Here is a 12369-nt window from a genome sequence, read left to right on the forward strand (position 1 = left end):
TTACTAGGCACAGGCATTGACCTCCCCACTAGACCCTAATAAAAAAGCAGTAAGCAATGAAGAATAAACCCACAGCAAAAAAAAGTGAACAGAAAAAGGATCATTAGCAAACATTTCAACAAATTTCTAGTAGACAAAATGTAGATTAAAGTACCTATAACAGAATGTGCACACAGGAGCTACAGGAAAAAGTGAGGCAGATTTAAAATGAGGGATTAACTCATGAAACAGCTTTGCACCTCACCCTCCTGGGCACCTTAACATACTGCAGGTTTTCCAACAAGTTGGCCAAAAGCACATCCCTTCACTATATAAAGAGGTCCTAATTTGCTCTTCCATTCAGAAAAGTGGGAAGGAGCTACCTAAACAACCCAGCAGTAATATTCAAGCATTACCTAGTCCTTCAAATGAAAATGTAGACAACCACGGATCAGCAATTGACAAAAATTAGTAGGAAGATAAAAAAACCAAACCAAACAAAAAGAACAAGTGACCAGGGAGGAAAAAGAAATAGTACAATTAACAGAAGAGAATTTTAAAAAGAAGACCCTAAGTATTACCTTCAGGAAGATTAAGGAAAATAATGCTTGCTTAAGATAGACACAAGCTGAATAAAAAAAGAAATATCAAGATACAAAAAGATGGGAAGTTGTATAACAAAGGGTGTTCAACTCGAGGATGGAAGATGCCTTAGAGGACTGGGGCAGGGAGGGTGGGGTGGATTCGAGGGGGGGGGGAGTCAAGGAAGGGAGGGAATACGGGGATATGTGTAAAAAAACAGACAATTGAACTTGGTGTACCCCCAAAAAAATAAAAAATAAAAATAAAAAAATAAATGGCTAAAATGGTAAAAAAAAAAAAAAGATACAAAAAGATTTAATGGAATTAAAAGTATGATTTCTGCCTTTAAAATGTCACTATTGAGCTGGAGAAGAGCAAAGAATTTCCCAGAATGAAAAAAAATATATATATATATACACACATATACATATACACATATTTACACATATACATATATACATATATATGAGAAAACAAGAGACCCAAGAGTTCAACATTTCACCAAAACAAAGAAAATGGAGCACAGAAAACGTATGGAATAAAGTAAACTTCCCAGAGCTAAATACAGATCAAGCTTTTAAATAGAAAGGGCACACTTATAACAACTATGATGCATAAGAGAATATCCATATGTAGACCTATCACCATGCAATGCCAGAAAACCAGGTGAAAAGAAAATTCCAAAGCTTCCAGAGAGGAAGAGCAAAGCAACTATCAAAAGAAAGTGACTGTGACTGGCATTAGGTAGACATGAACAACAACTGGGTGCTAGAAGACAATGGGGCTATATACGATACTTTCCAAGCTCTGAGGGAAAATGTTGAAACAGTATTCTATACCTAAGCCAACTATTAATCAAGCATAAGACAAAAATTAAAATTATTTTCAGACACATAAGACTTGGAAAGTCTACCTCCTGCCATCTTTTCTGAATAAGTAACTTAAGGATGTTTTCCAATAAAATGAAGGAAGAAACCAAGGAACCAAAAATATGTGATACAGGAGGAAACTGGGTCTAAATCAGGTAAATTCCTAGGATGTCAGCTATACGTCATGTCTTAAGAGCAGAGCATTTAAGGGAAGAAAGTAGCCTCATATAACAGATATTACCATTAGATATGCTAAAGGCAAATTTTTCTTTAAGCAAGAAAAATGGAAGGCTATTTAGGAAGAAAATTGTACAAAGAAAGTCAGGATTGAAATATGAAAGTAAAATGTGGTATGTTTTGAGGAATTGATGGCATATCAGAAAAGAAAACACATCTAATCCTGACAATAGAAATGTATGTTCAGGTTCTCTCTTTACAGATATATGTAGGGCACTTCCCTGGTAGCACAGTGGTTAAGAATCCATCTGCCAATGCAGGGGACATGGGTTCAATCCCTGCTTCAGGAAAATCCCATATGCCGCGGAGCAACTAAGCCCATGCACCGTAACTATTGAGCCCATGTGCCACAACTACTGAAGCCCACGCACCTAGAGCCCATGCTCTGCAACAAGAGAAGCCACTGCAATGAGGAGCCTGAGCATCACAATGAAGAGTAGCCCCCACTCACTGCAACTGGAGAAAGCCCATGTGCAGCAACAAAGACCCAACACAGCCAATAAATAAAGAATTTTTTAAAAAAGATATATGTAGATATCTATCTATAAAACCCCAGTACACTACCTGTCAACTCAAAGAAATTGTTTTCAATTGTCAACCCCTCAAGCCTTCTTTAACTACACCATCCCTTTACCCTGCTTTATTTTTATTCCCCTAGTATCTGTTATCCTAACATTATATCAGAAACACTGATTTCACTGATTCTAACACACATATCCTTCACTTCTTAATCTTGATGAAACCAGCATGCATTTTACAATTCATGCAGAGCATTTTACAACTAGTCAGCCAGGTGGCAGTCTTGTTACTGTATGAAAAACCTTCAGTGAATACCTTCTGGAAAGTTTATAAGAACACCAGCACCACAATGCTTCAGATTAGATGAAATACAATTTGTACTTGCTTGCTAGGTATGTTCCCTATCATCACCATAAGAGCAGTAACTTATTTTTTTCAAATCTCAGTGTCCTCCACATAAAACAGTGACTGGCGCATAACTGATAATCTGTGTCACACTTTAACATGTCTGAAACCAGGACAGGTCCAACAGGATGGATCCTACTTAGTTGGCCCTGAAGTTTCTTTCTTCTATGTGGTACACATATAACGATAAATCATATAAGCAACAGCATTCAAGAGAAGAAATTCAGTAACAAAACATTTGGAGGAAAATGGAGACAGTAGTTACTGAATTGACCCATTTCAAAAGATGACTCTGGGACTTCCCCGGTGGCGCTGTGGTTAAGAATCCACCTGCCAACACAGGATACATGGGTTCGATCCCTGATCCAGGAAGATTCCCATATGCCAGGAGCAACTAAGCCCGTGAACCACAACTATTAAGCCCGTGTACAGCAACTACTGAAGCCCGCGCGCCTAGAGCCCATGCTCCGCAAAAAGAGAAGCCACTGCAATGAGGAGCCCACGCACCGCAACTAAGAGTAGCCCCCACTCACCACAACTAGAGGAAGCCCAGGCCAAGCAAGGAAAACCCAACACTGCCAATAAAAAATTAATTTTTTAAAAAGATGACTCTAAAGGTTGGAAAATCCAGGCAACAGAATCATAAGCTTATTATTTTTATTTTCCGTCATTAAACACTCAAATAAAAACAAAAAGGGCTAAAGGTGATTGTCTCCTGGAAAGAGGCTAGAGACATCGTTTTTCACCATAAGCCAGTCTATACTATTTTATTTTTACCAAGTGCACATATTCTTTATGAACCGTTTTTCATGTATTTAAAAAGATGCGGAAGCCGAGATTCACATATTCAAAATCACAGAGTTCTAGACAGGAACATTTACACAGATAGAGACCAAAAGACATTCAGGGGAACACAAAGTCAAGGTCAGAATCAGGTATTGCCAAAAATTTCAACTGGAAAGAGGGGATGGAGACCACCCCAATTCTGGAGGCAAACTGAGCAATACTCCAAAGCGTGATATCAACACTAGCTGCCTACTGATGATAATTATGCCGTTTTGCTCATTAGAAAGGCAAGGTAGGATCCGCAAAGGCTTGCAAGTTTAACCTTGTGCCCTGGACTGAAAACTCAGACCCTCGGACGTGAAATCATTACAAGCTCTCCCCTGCCACAACGCTCCACATTTACACAACGCCCTTTCACCTGCCCTGGCCTGTCAACACAATGGCAGAAGCGGAGACTAAGCTGGGTCTCTCCTACACCCGAAAAACCAAGTGAACGTATCTTGGCGGCGCAAAAGCTAGAGAAGAGGACTGTTGCCGGGTCGCGGGGGGGGGGGGGGGGGGGGGGGTTGTGCGTTTGCCGATCGCAGAACGGTGGCTTTGACATGCAAAAACCCAGCTTTGAGGAGTCAGGTGCAGGCAAGCCCCCAAAGCCCCGCGCCTGTCTCCGCAGAAAGAAAGGACACCCTTCCCCAGAGAAAGCTAACGCGCTCGAAAACCCAACTTGCCCTGAGCCTACAGCGGCGCGCAGTTCAGACTCCGCCCCTCCCTCCACGCCCAAGGCAGGCGCAGAACGATCGCAAAATGTCACAGGGCCAAGACTGAGCGCGCCAAAACGGGACCCACCCCCGGGAGACCGGGACGCCGGAGGCAGGTCCCTCCCCTTCCTCTCTCCGCCTGCGCAGAGCTCATTCATTCTCCAGGCGGGCAGCCGGTCCTCCCGAGCCGGCCATTCCTGCACCGCAAACCCACCAGACGCTTTGTCTGGGGCCTGGCCGGAAACCGGGGCGCGCATTCGAGCGCGCGACAGACGCCACCTCCCCGCACCTGGCGCCCGCCCGGCCTCCGCGCGGGAAAGCCCTCTAGATCCCGGGGTCCGAGGCCCGAAGCCGGGCGCTTCTCGTGGGCGACCCCCGGCGCGCACTTCGCCGGGTCCCGCTGGGTATCCAGGATCGGGAACTGTGCGTCCCGGTCCCACCATCACTACGGCTTGAGGCCCCCGCGCGACCCCGGTCCCCGCTGAAATACACCAGATTCTTTCTCCTCCTTGGAAACGGAGACCCTGCCCCTTCCGAAGGGCGTGGACACCCCGGCCCTGGCCCTCCCGCCCGAGCTGCTCCCCTCGGTTCTCATGTGGGCTACCGCGGCCGCCAGGCGAGCACTCACTTGAGGAGCAGCTGATCGTGCTCGGCCTTGAACTTGCCCAGCTCGATCTGCAGCTTGGCGCGCTCGCGGGCCGTGTCGTCGAGCGCGCGTCGCGCGTCGGCCAGCTCGGTCTCATAGAGCGCCTTGAGGCCGGTGAGCTCGCGGCCGCGCACCTCCTCGCGCTCCGTCACCTGCAGCTGCAGCGCGCTGTTCTCCGTCTCCAGGCTGCGCACCTTGTCGATGTACACGGCCAGCCGGTCGTTGAGCTCGCGCAGCTCCTCCTTCTCTTGCAGCCGCGACAGCCGCGTGGGGCTCAGTGGCGTGGCGGGGCCGCCGGCGCGGCTGCCCGCCCGCGGCGGCACGGGGGTCGCTGTCGCCATGGCGATCGGCGAGGAGAGCGGAGCGCGGAGGCCCCGGGCAGCGCCGGGACACGGAGGGGGCGGCAGGAGGCGAAGCGGGAGGACAGGCACGAACCGGCGGCCCGCGCTCGCGGAGAGGCCGGCGCAGGGGGGGCAGGACGAAGCACCTGGGATGGCGGGAGAGGGGTTACAGCACAAAGGGCAAAGGGGGAGGACTGAGAATCAATCAGACGTGAAACGCCCTTTGTAAGAAGACATGCACACACTCACACACGCGCGCACACACGCTCGGGAAATAGGGGGCGAGGGTGGCCAGGAGGGCCGAGCTGCGTCCGCGCGCTGCCGCCGCCGAGTCTCCCGCCCGCAGCACTTTGTTTCCTCTCAGGCGGCGCGGAGCCGCGGGCGGGGGGAAGAGGGAGGAGGGGCGGGCTGGCCGCGAGCCGCGGGGGGCGGAGGCGGCGCGGAGCGCGGCGCCGCGCTCCCCAAAATGGCCGGCGCGCTCCGGCATCTCCACGTGACCGTCGCTGGCCAATGAGGAGCCTGCAACTCGGGGGCCGGGCCTGTAAATTCAAAATCCGGCCCTTAGGCAACCGTCGGCTCGGCGCGCCCGGGCTGGGCGTGGCAGGGGAAGAACCGAGGGCTGCGGGGAGGGGCGCCGGGGAACGCTCGCGCAGCGGCCCTGGGCCGAGGGCGGGCCGGGCCTTCCCTCCACCCCGAGGGGACCCCTGGCGGGGCCGGGTCGGCGGATGGCGGGAAGGGGCCCAGAGGTTTCCGGGGCGGGTCCGCGCCGCCGCCCACACCCGGCCGTTCAGGGAAATTCAAACGTAAACGTCTCTAACAGCCACACGCAAAACTCGCAGAGGCCGGGAAGACCGCGGGCGTTGCAACCTTATCCCCGCCCCGCGGAGAGGGTTCGGGAAACGGTCTGGAGGCCCGGCCGCTGTGGAGTTACTTAATGGGCACTGGTGTCCGAGGTTGAAAACCAACTGCGTGCGGGTTCCAAGTGCGAGCCTCTTTTTTTCTCTCAGGTGGAAAACAGTGTATCAAAACGCTTCCTGCTGTCAAATTGACGCACGCGTGACTTGAAGCCGACAGATAAAGACCAGAGAAAACCCAGTGCTGATGGGAGGTCCCTGATCAAGTTATTTAACAATTTAGGGCTTTATGAAATCAAAACCACCTCACCAGTGCTATGATTAACATGTTACTAAGTAAATAGCACAAGCTGTTCGTGGTCATGCTTCACTAAAATCCGGTGCATCAAAATCTAAACTTGTGAAAACTTAGATGGAAATGACTTTTTGCTTTAAAAAGGAATCTCCTAAAATGTAGTTGACCACAGTTCTAACAGAATGTCCATTAATCCCTTTTAAAAGTTTTAAACTTTTAGGCCAAATACTTATTGACATTTGCTAGGTGCCCTGCCCTGGGTTTTGCATAGATTATCCGTCCACACAGACATTCTGAGGTGTGGGAACTAGATTCCTTCCATTTGAAAATGTATCAAAGTAACAGATGAATTTGCAACCACCCAGCAGGCAACAGGACTGCATTCGAACCCAAGCGGTTTCCATTGACTCCAGAGCCTCGCCCTCAACTATAACCTAGAAGGCCACCGCATAACCTTTTAGGGACGCATCTTTAGAGTTATTACAGGTTAGTTACCTTATTAATGGCAGAAATAAAGACTAAAGTGTTCTTTTTTGGGGGGTGGGGGTGGCTGCATTGAGTCTTTGTTGCTCTGTGCTGGCTTTCTCTAGTTGTGGCCAGTTGGGGCTTTTCAGAGCCGTGGCTTCTTTCGCTGGCTCTAGGAGCGGGCTTCAGTAGTTGTGGCGTTGGGGCTTAGTTGCTCCGAGGCATGTGAGACCTTCCAGGACCAGGGATCAAACGCATGTCCCCTGCATTGGTAGGCTGATTCCTAACCACTGAGCAACCATGGAAGTCCCTAGAATGTTCTTTATTAATCAAGTCATGTACATAAGAATTAGTGAAGGGCACCAGACTGAATACCATCCTCCTCCAATTTCTGGGCACTCTGTGAGTGATGCTACTCTACTCATTAATGGTTCTATTTGCTGCCCTGTTATCTAAAATACCTCCCTCCTTACCTCCTTGCCAATTAAAAAGTTGAAAATGTTCAATTTTAAAGTTGATTTGTAAGTAAGTATCCAAGTAAAACTTTAATAACTTTAAAGGACCTTGAAAATCTAATTTACTTATAAAGAAATGAGGCCTAAAGAAGGTGGGTGCTGGGTCCAAGGTGGTAGAATCCGGATTGCAATGTAAATCCAGTTTCCTTGAGGCCCTGTCCACTACACTGATGACTTGGCTTTCATTCAGTACCCTCCTTTTATCTCAGACGTTAAAAAAAAAATTTTTTTTGAAAATATTTAAAAATTATTTTCTCTCCATTTTTGAAGTTTTAAGACTGTATGTGAAGTGATTTCAGGCATGATCTCTACTGCTCTCAATCCCATTAAGCTTTCTCTTGAAAGCTTGAGAATCCCTCAATCTCATTGTTTTAAGAAACTCAGATTATATCCTATGTCCTAAGCAATAAATACACTGGAGTCAGACAGTTAGGAATTTGCTGTTGACAGCAGTGTAACTTTATGGAACTTATTCCTTGGTTTCCTTATAGGAAAATGGGGATGATTCCTACCTTGCAGGGGTTTGCAGTAATTAAAGTAATATGTGTAGTGTTTAGATATAATATGGGATGGCTAAATAGTAATCCTTACTGATAGTAATCCTTTGTCTCTGATCAAAGCAGTGAAAAAAAATGGAAACTCTCCTTAGCCTTAGAATTAGGTAAGTGTGCAAACATTTGGTCAGGTACTTTACTAAATGTACACTTCCCTTATTCTCTTGGCTTTTCCCATGCCTAATCCATACCTGGAGCAAGGCCTTTTTCTTCCCTGCTCTTTCATACTAAATGTGTCCAGCCCTGTTCATGTAAATAATTCCTGCAATCCCACTACCACCACCATTTTCTCCAATAAATGAGAAGTAGCAAATACTATATGAGTATGGTGACAATGCTCCTGTATTTAACAAGGGCAATCATCATGTCAAATACTCTGCCTGATTTTTTTCTATAAACCTTCACTTACCTGTCAGTGCAGATGTTCTGATTAATGGTTGATTGGGCCATATAACCACCAAGCTTTGACTTCCCATGACATCATTTATCTCTTTAAAACTCACCCCAAAACACACAGCTACCTCACTACATACAGAGAATTTCTTTAACATTTGCCCTACTTTCTATATGTCTTATGGATCTGGAAGAGAAAAACACAGGATACCTATCAGGTCTGGGCAGAAGGGACCCAGACTAGGATGGGGGTTGGTGGGAAGGGAAAAGAGAAGGAGAGACTGAAAGCTAGCAGTTACCCAATTTTGTCCCAGGAGAGGGGGGTGACAGCTGGCAGATAGCTGAGTATACAGTGTAAACAAACGGGGTAGCTAAGGATGTGGTACAAAATGAAAAATATTGCTGTGTCTCTTTTTTTAACTGTTATCTCTTCAGTATATGTTTGCTGAATATTTGAATGACAAAATAAATTAATACATGGTCTTCCACTAGACCAGATTGTTTCTATTTAATATACTTTGCAAAGTTAATACTTTTTCCAGTTATCATAAAAACATAACAATAAATCATGTTTCAGAAGGTCGAATGACTATCCAGAATCCCTTCCAACTCTGATAAAATAATATTTGTGTTTTAAAAAGAGCTTAAGAGTTTTAAAGGGCATTTATCACCTTCAATAGAGTTTTCTCTTAGCATCGCCCCATGAAGTTTATATACTGCTCAAAACTGTTTTCCAAATTGCTTGTTAAGATCTGGATACATGGCAAGAGTAGGACTGGCAGGATTATTTTAACTCAGTGGTTCCATCTGACTGATAGCTGGTGATTTAGTCAAAAAGAAAAACCAATTTGCACTTTTGTATTTTAGTTTTATTTTATGCCAAAATATGCTCTTAACACAACATTTTTCTTTAAATTATTTTTAGAAGACATCTTTAAAGCATTTGTTAAACTAATACCTATGCATCTGATTTTTAACAGCTTTTTTTAATCTTACAGAAGTATGCCCCTTCACCCTATATTCTGCGTCTTTGCCTTTAGAATGGTAAAAATAACAAAGACCAGAGTCCACGTGTAGGGTTTACATGTAATTCAGCTGTTTCAGCTCTGCTTGGAACTGACCGCACTCAAAGAGTTTTTCATCATCACTCTTTAGTCACTTTGTTTTGATGTGTGGTTTATCCCTCCCAATAACACTTTAATTTATTCATTTAGCTCTTAGACTCTTGAGGTGAGACTTTCATTGCCTAAAATATCTTCCCTACCAGTCTTTCTCTGTCGTTTTGCCTGAAATTTCCACATAAAACTTAGTCTTGGGGCTTCCCTGGTGGTGCAGTGGTTAAGAATCTGCCTGCGGGGGACACGGGTTCAATCCCTGATCCGGGAAGGTCCCACATGCCTTGGAGCAACTAAGCCCATGCGCCACAACTACTGAGCCTGTGCTCTTGAGCCCACGAGCCACAACTACTGAGCCCATATGCCACAACTACTGAAGCTCGTGTGCCTGGAGCCCATGCTCCACAAGAGAAGCTACCACAATGACAAGCCTGCACACCGCATCAAAGAGTAGGCCCCGCTCACTGCAACTAGAGAAAGCCCACGTGCAGCAATGAAGACCCAATGCAGCCAAAAATAAATTTTTATAAATAAATAAATAAATAAAACTTAGTCTTTCAGATCAATCTAGAAAAGTAAGATCACTATTTCCAGATCCCACAGCTGAGTTCAGAAATGCAGAGGAGAGAGGAAGATACAATATTTGCATAGTTGATATGGTAAAATAAAAGAATGTATTCTTTTCTTCTTCCTCATTACCGCAATTTGGTGGTGCCATTCTTCCCAGAATGGCATGGTTAAACCAGAACCAAAGATAATCACACCATTCTCAGATTTTAAGTTCAATAACTTTGATACTGGTACAAGAAAAGATTTGAAAAGAAGTGTAATCTGGCTGAACCAGTCCTCTCCACCCCGTTTCCCATCCCTACCACCCCAACCCCAATAAATACCTCCTGGCTTGGAAAGGAAGGAGAATTTGAAGGCAGATGCACTGTGGGAGTTACAATCCCTTGTCCTGTCCCTGAGCTGAGTTGAAGATAGGGGTGAAGGATCCAAGAGTAAGATGGTTTGTGCCTCACGACAAAGTCTCCTGTTTCCCTGTGTCTTGAGGCAACAGAACAGAAGCCAAGAGCAGCTTTCCCTAGAACCACTGTAGTCAGCAACCTCAAAAAAATGACAACAAGTGGTGTGAGGGGCAACAAGGGGAATGCAGAACAGCCTCACCTTCTGCGATGGCTAATGTTATGTGTTAATATAGCTGGACCACAATGCCCAGATATGTGGTCAGATACTACCTGGATATTTCTGTGAGGGTGTTTTAGAGGAAATTAGCATTTGAATCAGTGGACTTTGAGTAAAGCGAATTGCCCACCATGCTGTGGGTGGGCCTCATCCAGTCAGTTGAAGGCCTGAAAAGAACAAAAGACTGATATGCCCAAGCAAGACGAAATTTTAACAGCAGACAGCCTTCAAACTTGAACTGCAACATTAGCTCCTCCTGTACCTCCAGACTTCCAGCCTATCCTATAGATTTTGGACTTGCTAGTCTCCCTAATCACACAATCCAATTCCTTAAAATAAATCTGCCTATATATACACCTCCTATTGGATCTGTTTCTTTGGAGAACCCTGACATACACCTTTCCTATGCCCATAAGAAGGATGTGGAGGAGCTAAGGAAAGCCAACAGATTGAAGCGAGTGAATTGGACAGGGAAGCTGAAGACTGAGCTGGCTGAACTGGCCGCTTGAGGCATGATGGAATTGCGGGCAATTCAGCACAAGCATTGAAGACTGACGTGACAGAGGCCAACATACTCAGGAACTACACGAAGTCACATACAGAAAAGGCCAGCACAGAATGGAGATGGAGGAAAACCAAGAGGCAGATGGCTCTGCCTACAGTTGGTAAGAATCTCCTTGGACTTAAAATCAAGCTAAGCTAGGACAGAAAGGATGAGGTGAGAAATCTGCAGAGAATTAAACTTGAATATAATTGGTACCTAAACCCAACTGGTCCATGACACTGGGAGAGTGCAATCCCATCATCAGCATGGTCTCCTATATCTCTTCACACTGGTTTTCCCCCCAAGTAGGTTTTATTCTAACATAAGCTCTCCACCCAAGCCAAAGTTCTCCTAGTAACTTACAGTATAACAAATCTCAGGAAAACTCATTTGCCTGTTTGGGTCACATGCCCAGCCTTGAATGGATTACTGTGTCCAGAGCTAGGATGTACCCTGGTTAACCAATTCCAAGCCCAAAACCACCTGTTTGATAGGCAGGGATGGGAGAGAGTCAGCATTCAAGGCTGGCCTCACCAAATCAAATAGGATGGGATTCCATCAAGAATGAGGAGTTCGGGACTTCCCTGGTGGTGCAGTGGTTAAGAATCTGCCTGCCAATGCAAGGGACACGTGTTTGAGCCCTGGCCCGGGAAGATCCCACATGCCACGGAGCACCTAAGCCCATGTGCCACAACTACTGAGCCTGTGCTCTAGAGCCTGCGAGCCACAACTATTGAACCCATGCACCACAACTACTGAAGCCCGCACGCCTAGAGCCTGTGCTCCGCAACAAGAGAAGCCACGGCAATGAGAAGCCCACGCACCGCATGGAAGAGTAGCCCTGGCTTGCCGCGACTAGAGAAAGCCCATGCGCAGCAACAAAGACCCAATGCAGCCAATAAATTAATTAGTTAATTAATTAACTTAAAAAGAAAAAAGAATGAGGAGTTCATCCTAAAAATGGATGAAGGGATTCTGGACCAAAAAAACACAACATATATCTACCTCATGGAAGGAGAGTAAGAGAAATAAATAGTGCTTTTTCTGACCTAAAATTCTCCAGAAATTTGCATATTAAAAAAAATTACAGTCAAAATTCTTAAAGGCTCAGGATACTTAAAGAGTTGTGCTAATTTACTCATTCATTAATCCATGCATTTATTCATCAAACATTTGTGGAGAACTTACTATATGCAGAGCAAGGATGACTGAAGTCCATGCATCATCCCTGCTTTGAGGAGTTCACCAGTCCAGTGATGGATGGGCAAGCATCCATGTAAATAAATTCTGCCTCACAGTGCCCGGTACTAAAAATGAGGCATGAACAAGG

At 45.8% G+C, this 12369-nt stretch overlaps 1 protein-coding gene across 1 annotated transcript in view; it reads right to left on the reverse strand.

Annotated features, from left to right (window-relative positions):
* The window catches only part of LMNB1 (lamin B1), a 50304-nt gene extending 44753 nt beyond the window's left edge, over positions 1 to 5551 (reverse strand). Inside the window, exon 1 of the mRNA XM_057736264.1 lies at positions 4761 to 5551. Within this exon, the coding sequence (XP_057592247.1) occupies positions 4761 to 5119 (359 nt within the window). The 5' untranslated portion in view covers positions 5120 to 5551. The remainder of the gene's footprint in view (positions 1 to 4760) is intronic.
* Positions 5552 to 12369: the final 6818 nt, after the last annotated feature.

The sequence above is a fragment of the Hippopotamus amphibius genome, chromosome 1 (genome assembly GCF_030028045.1).
Source record: "Hippopotamus amphibius kiboko isolate mHipAmp2 chromosome 1, mHipAmp2.hap2, whole genome shotgun sequence".
Lineage (NCBI taxonomy): Eukaryota > Metazoa > Chordata > Mammalia > Artiodactyla > Hippopotamidae > Hippopotamus > Hippopotamus amphibius.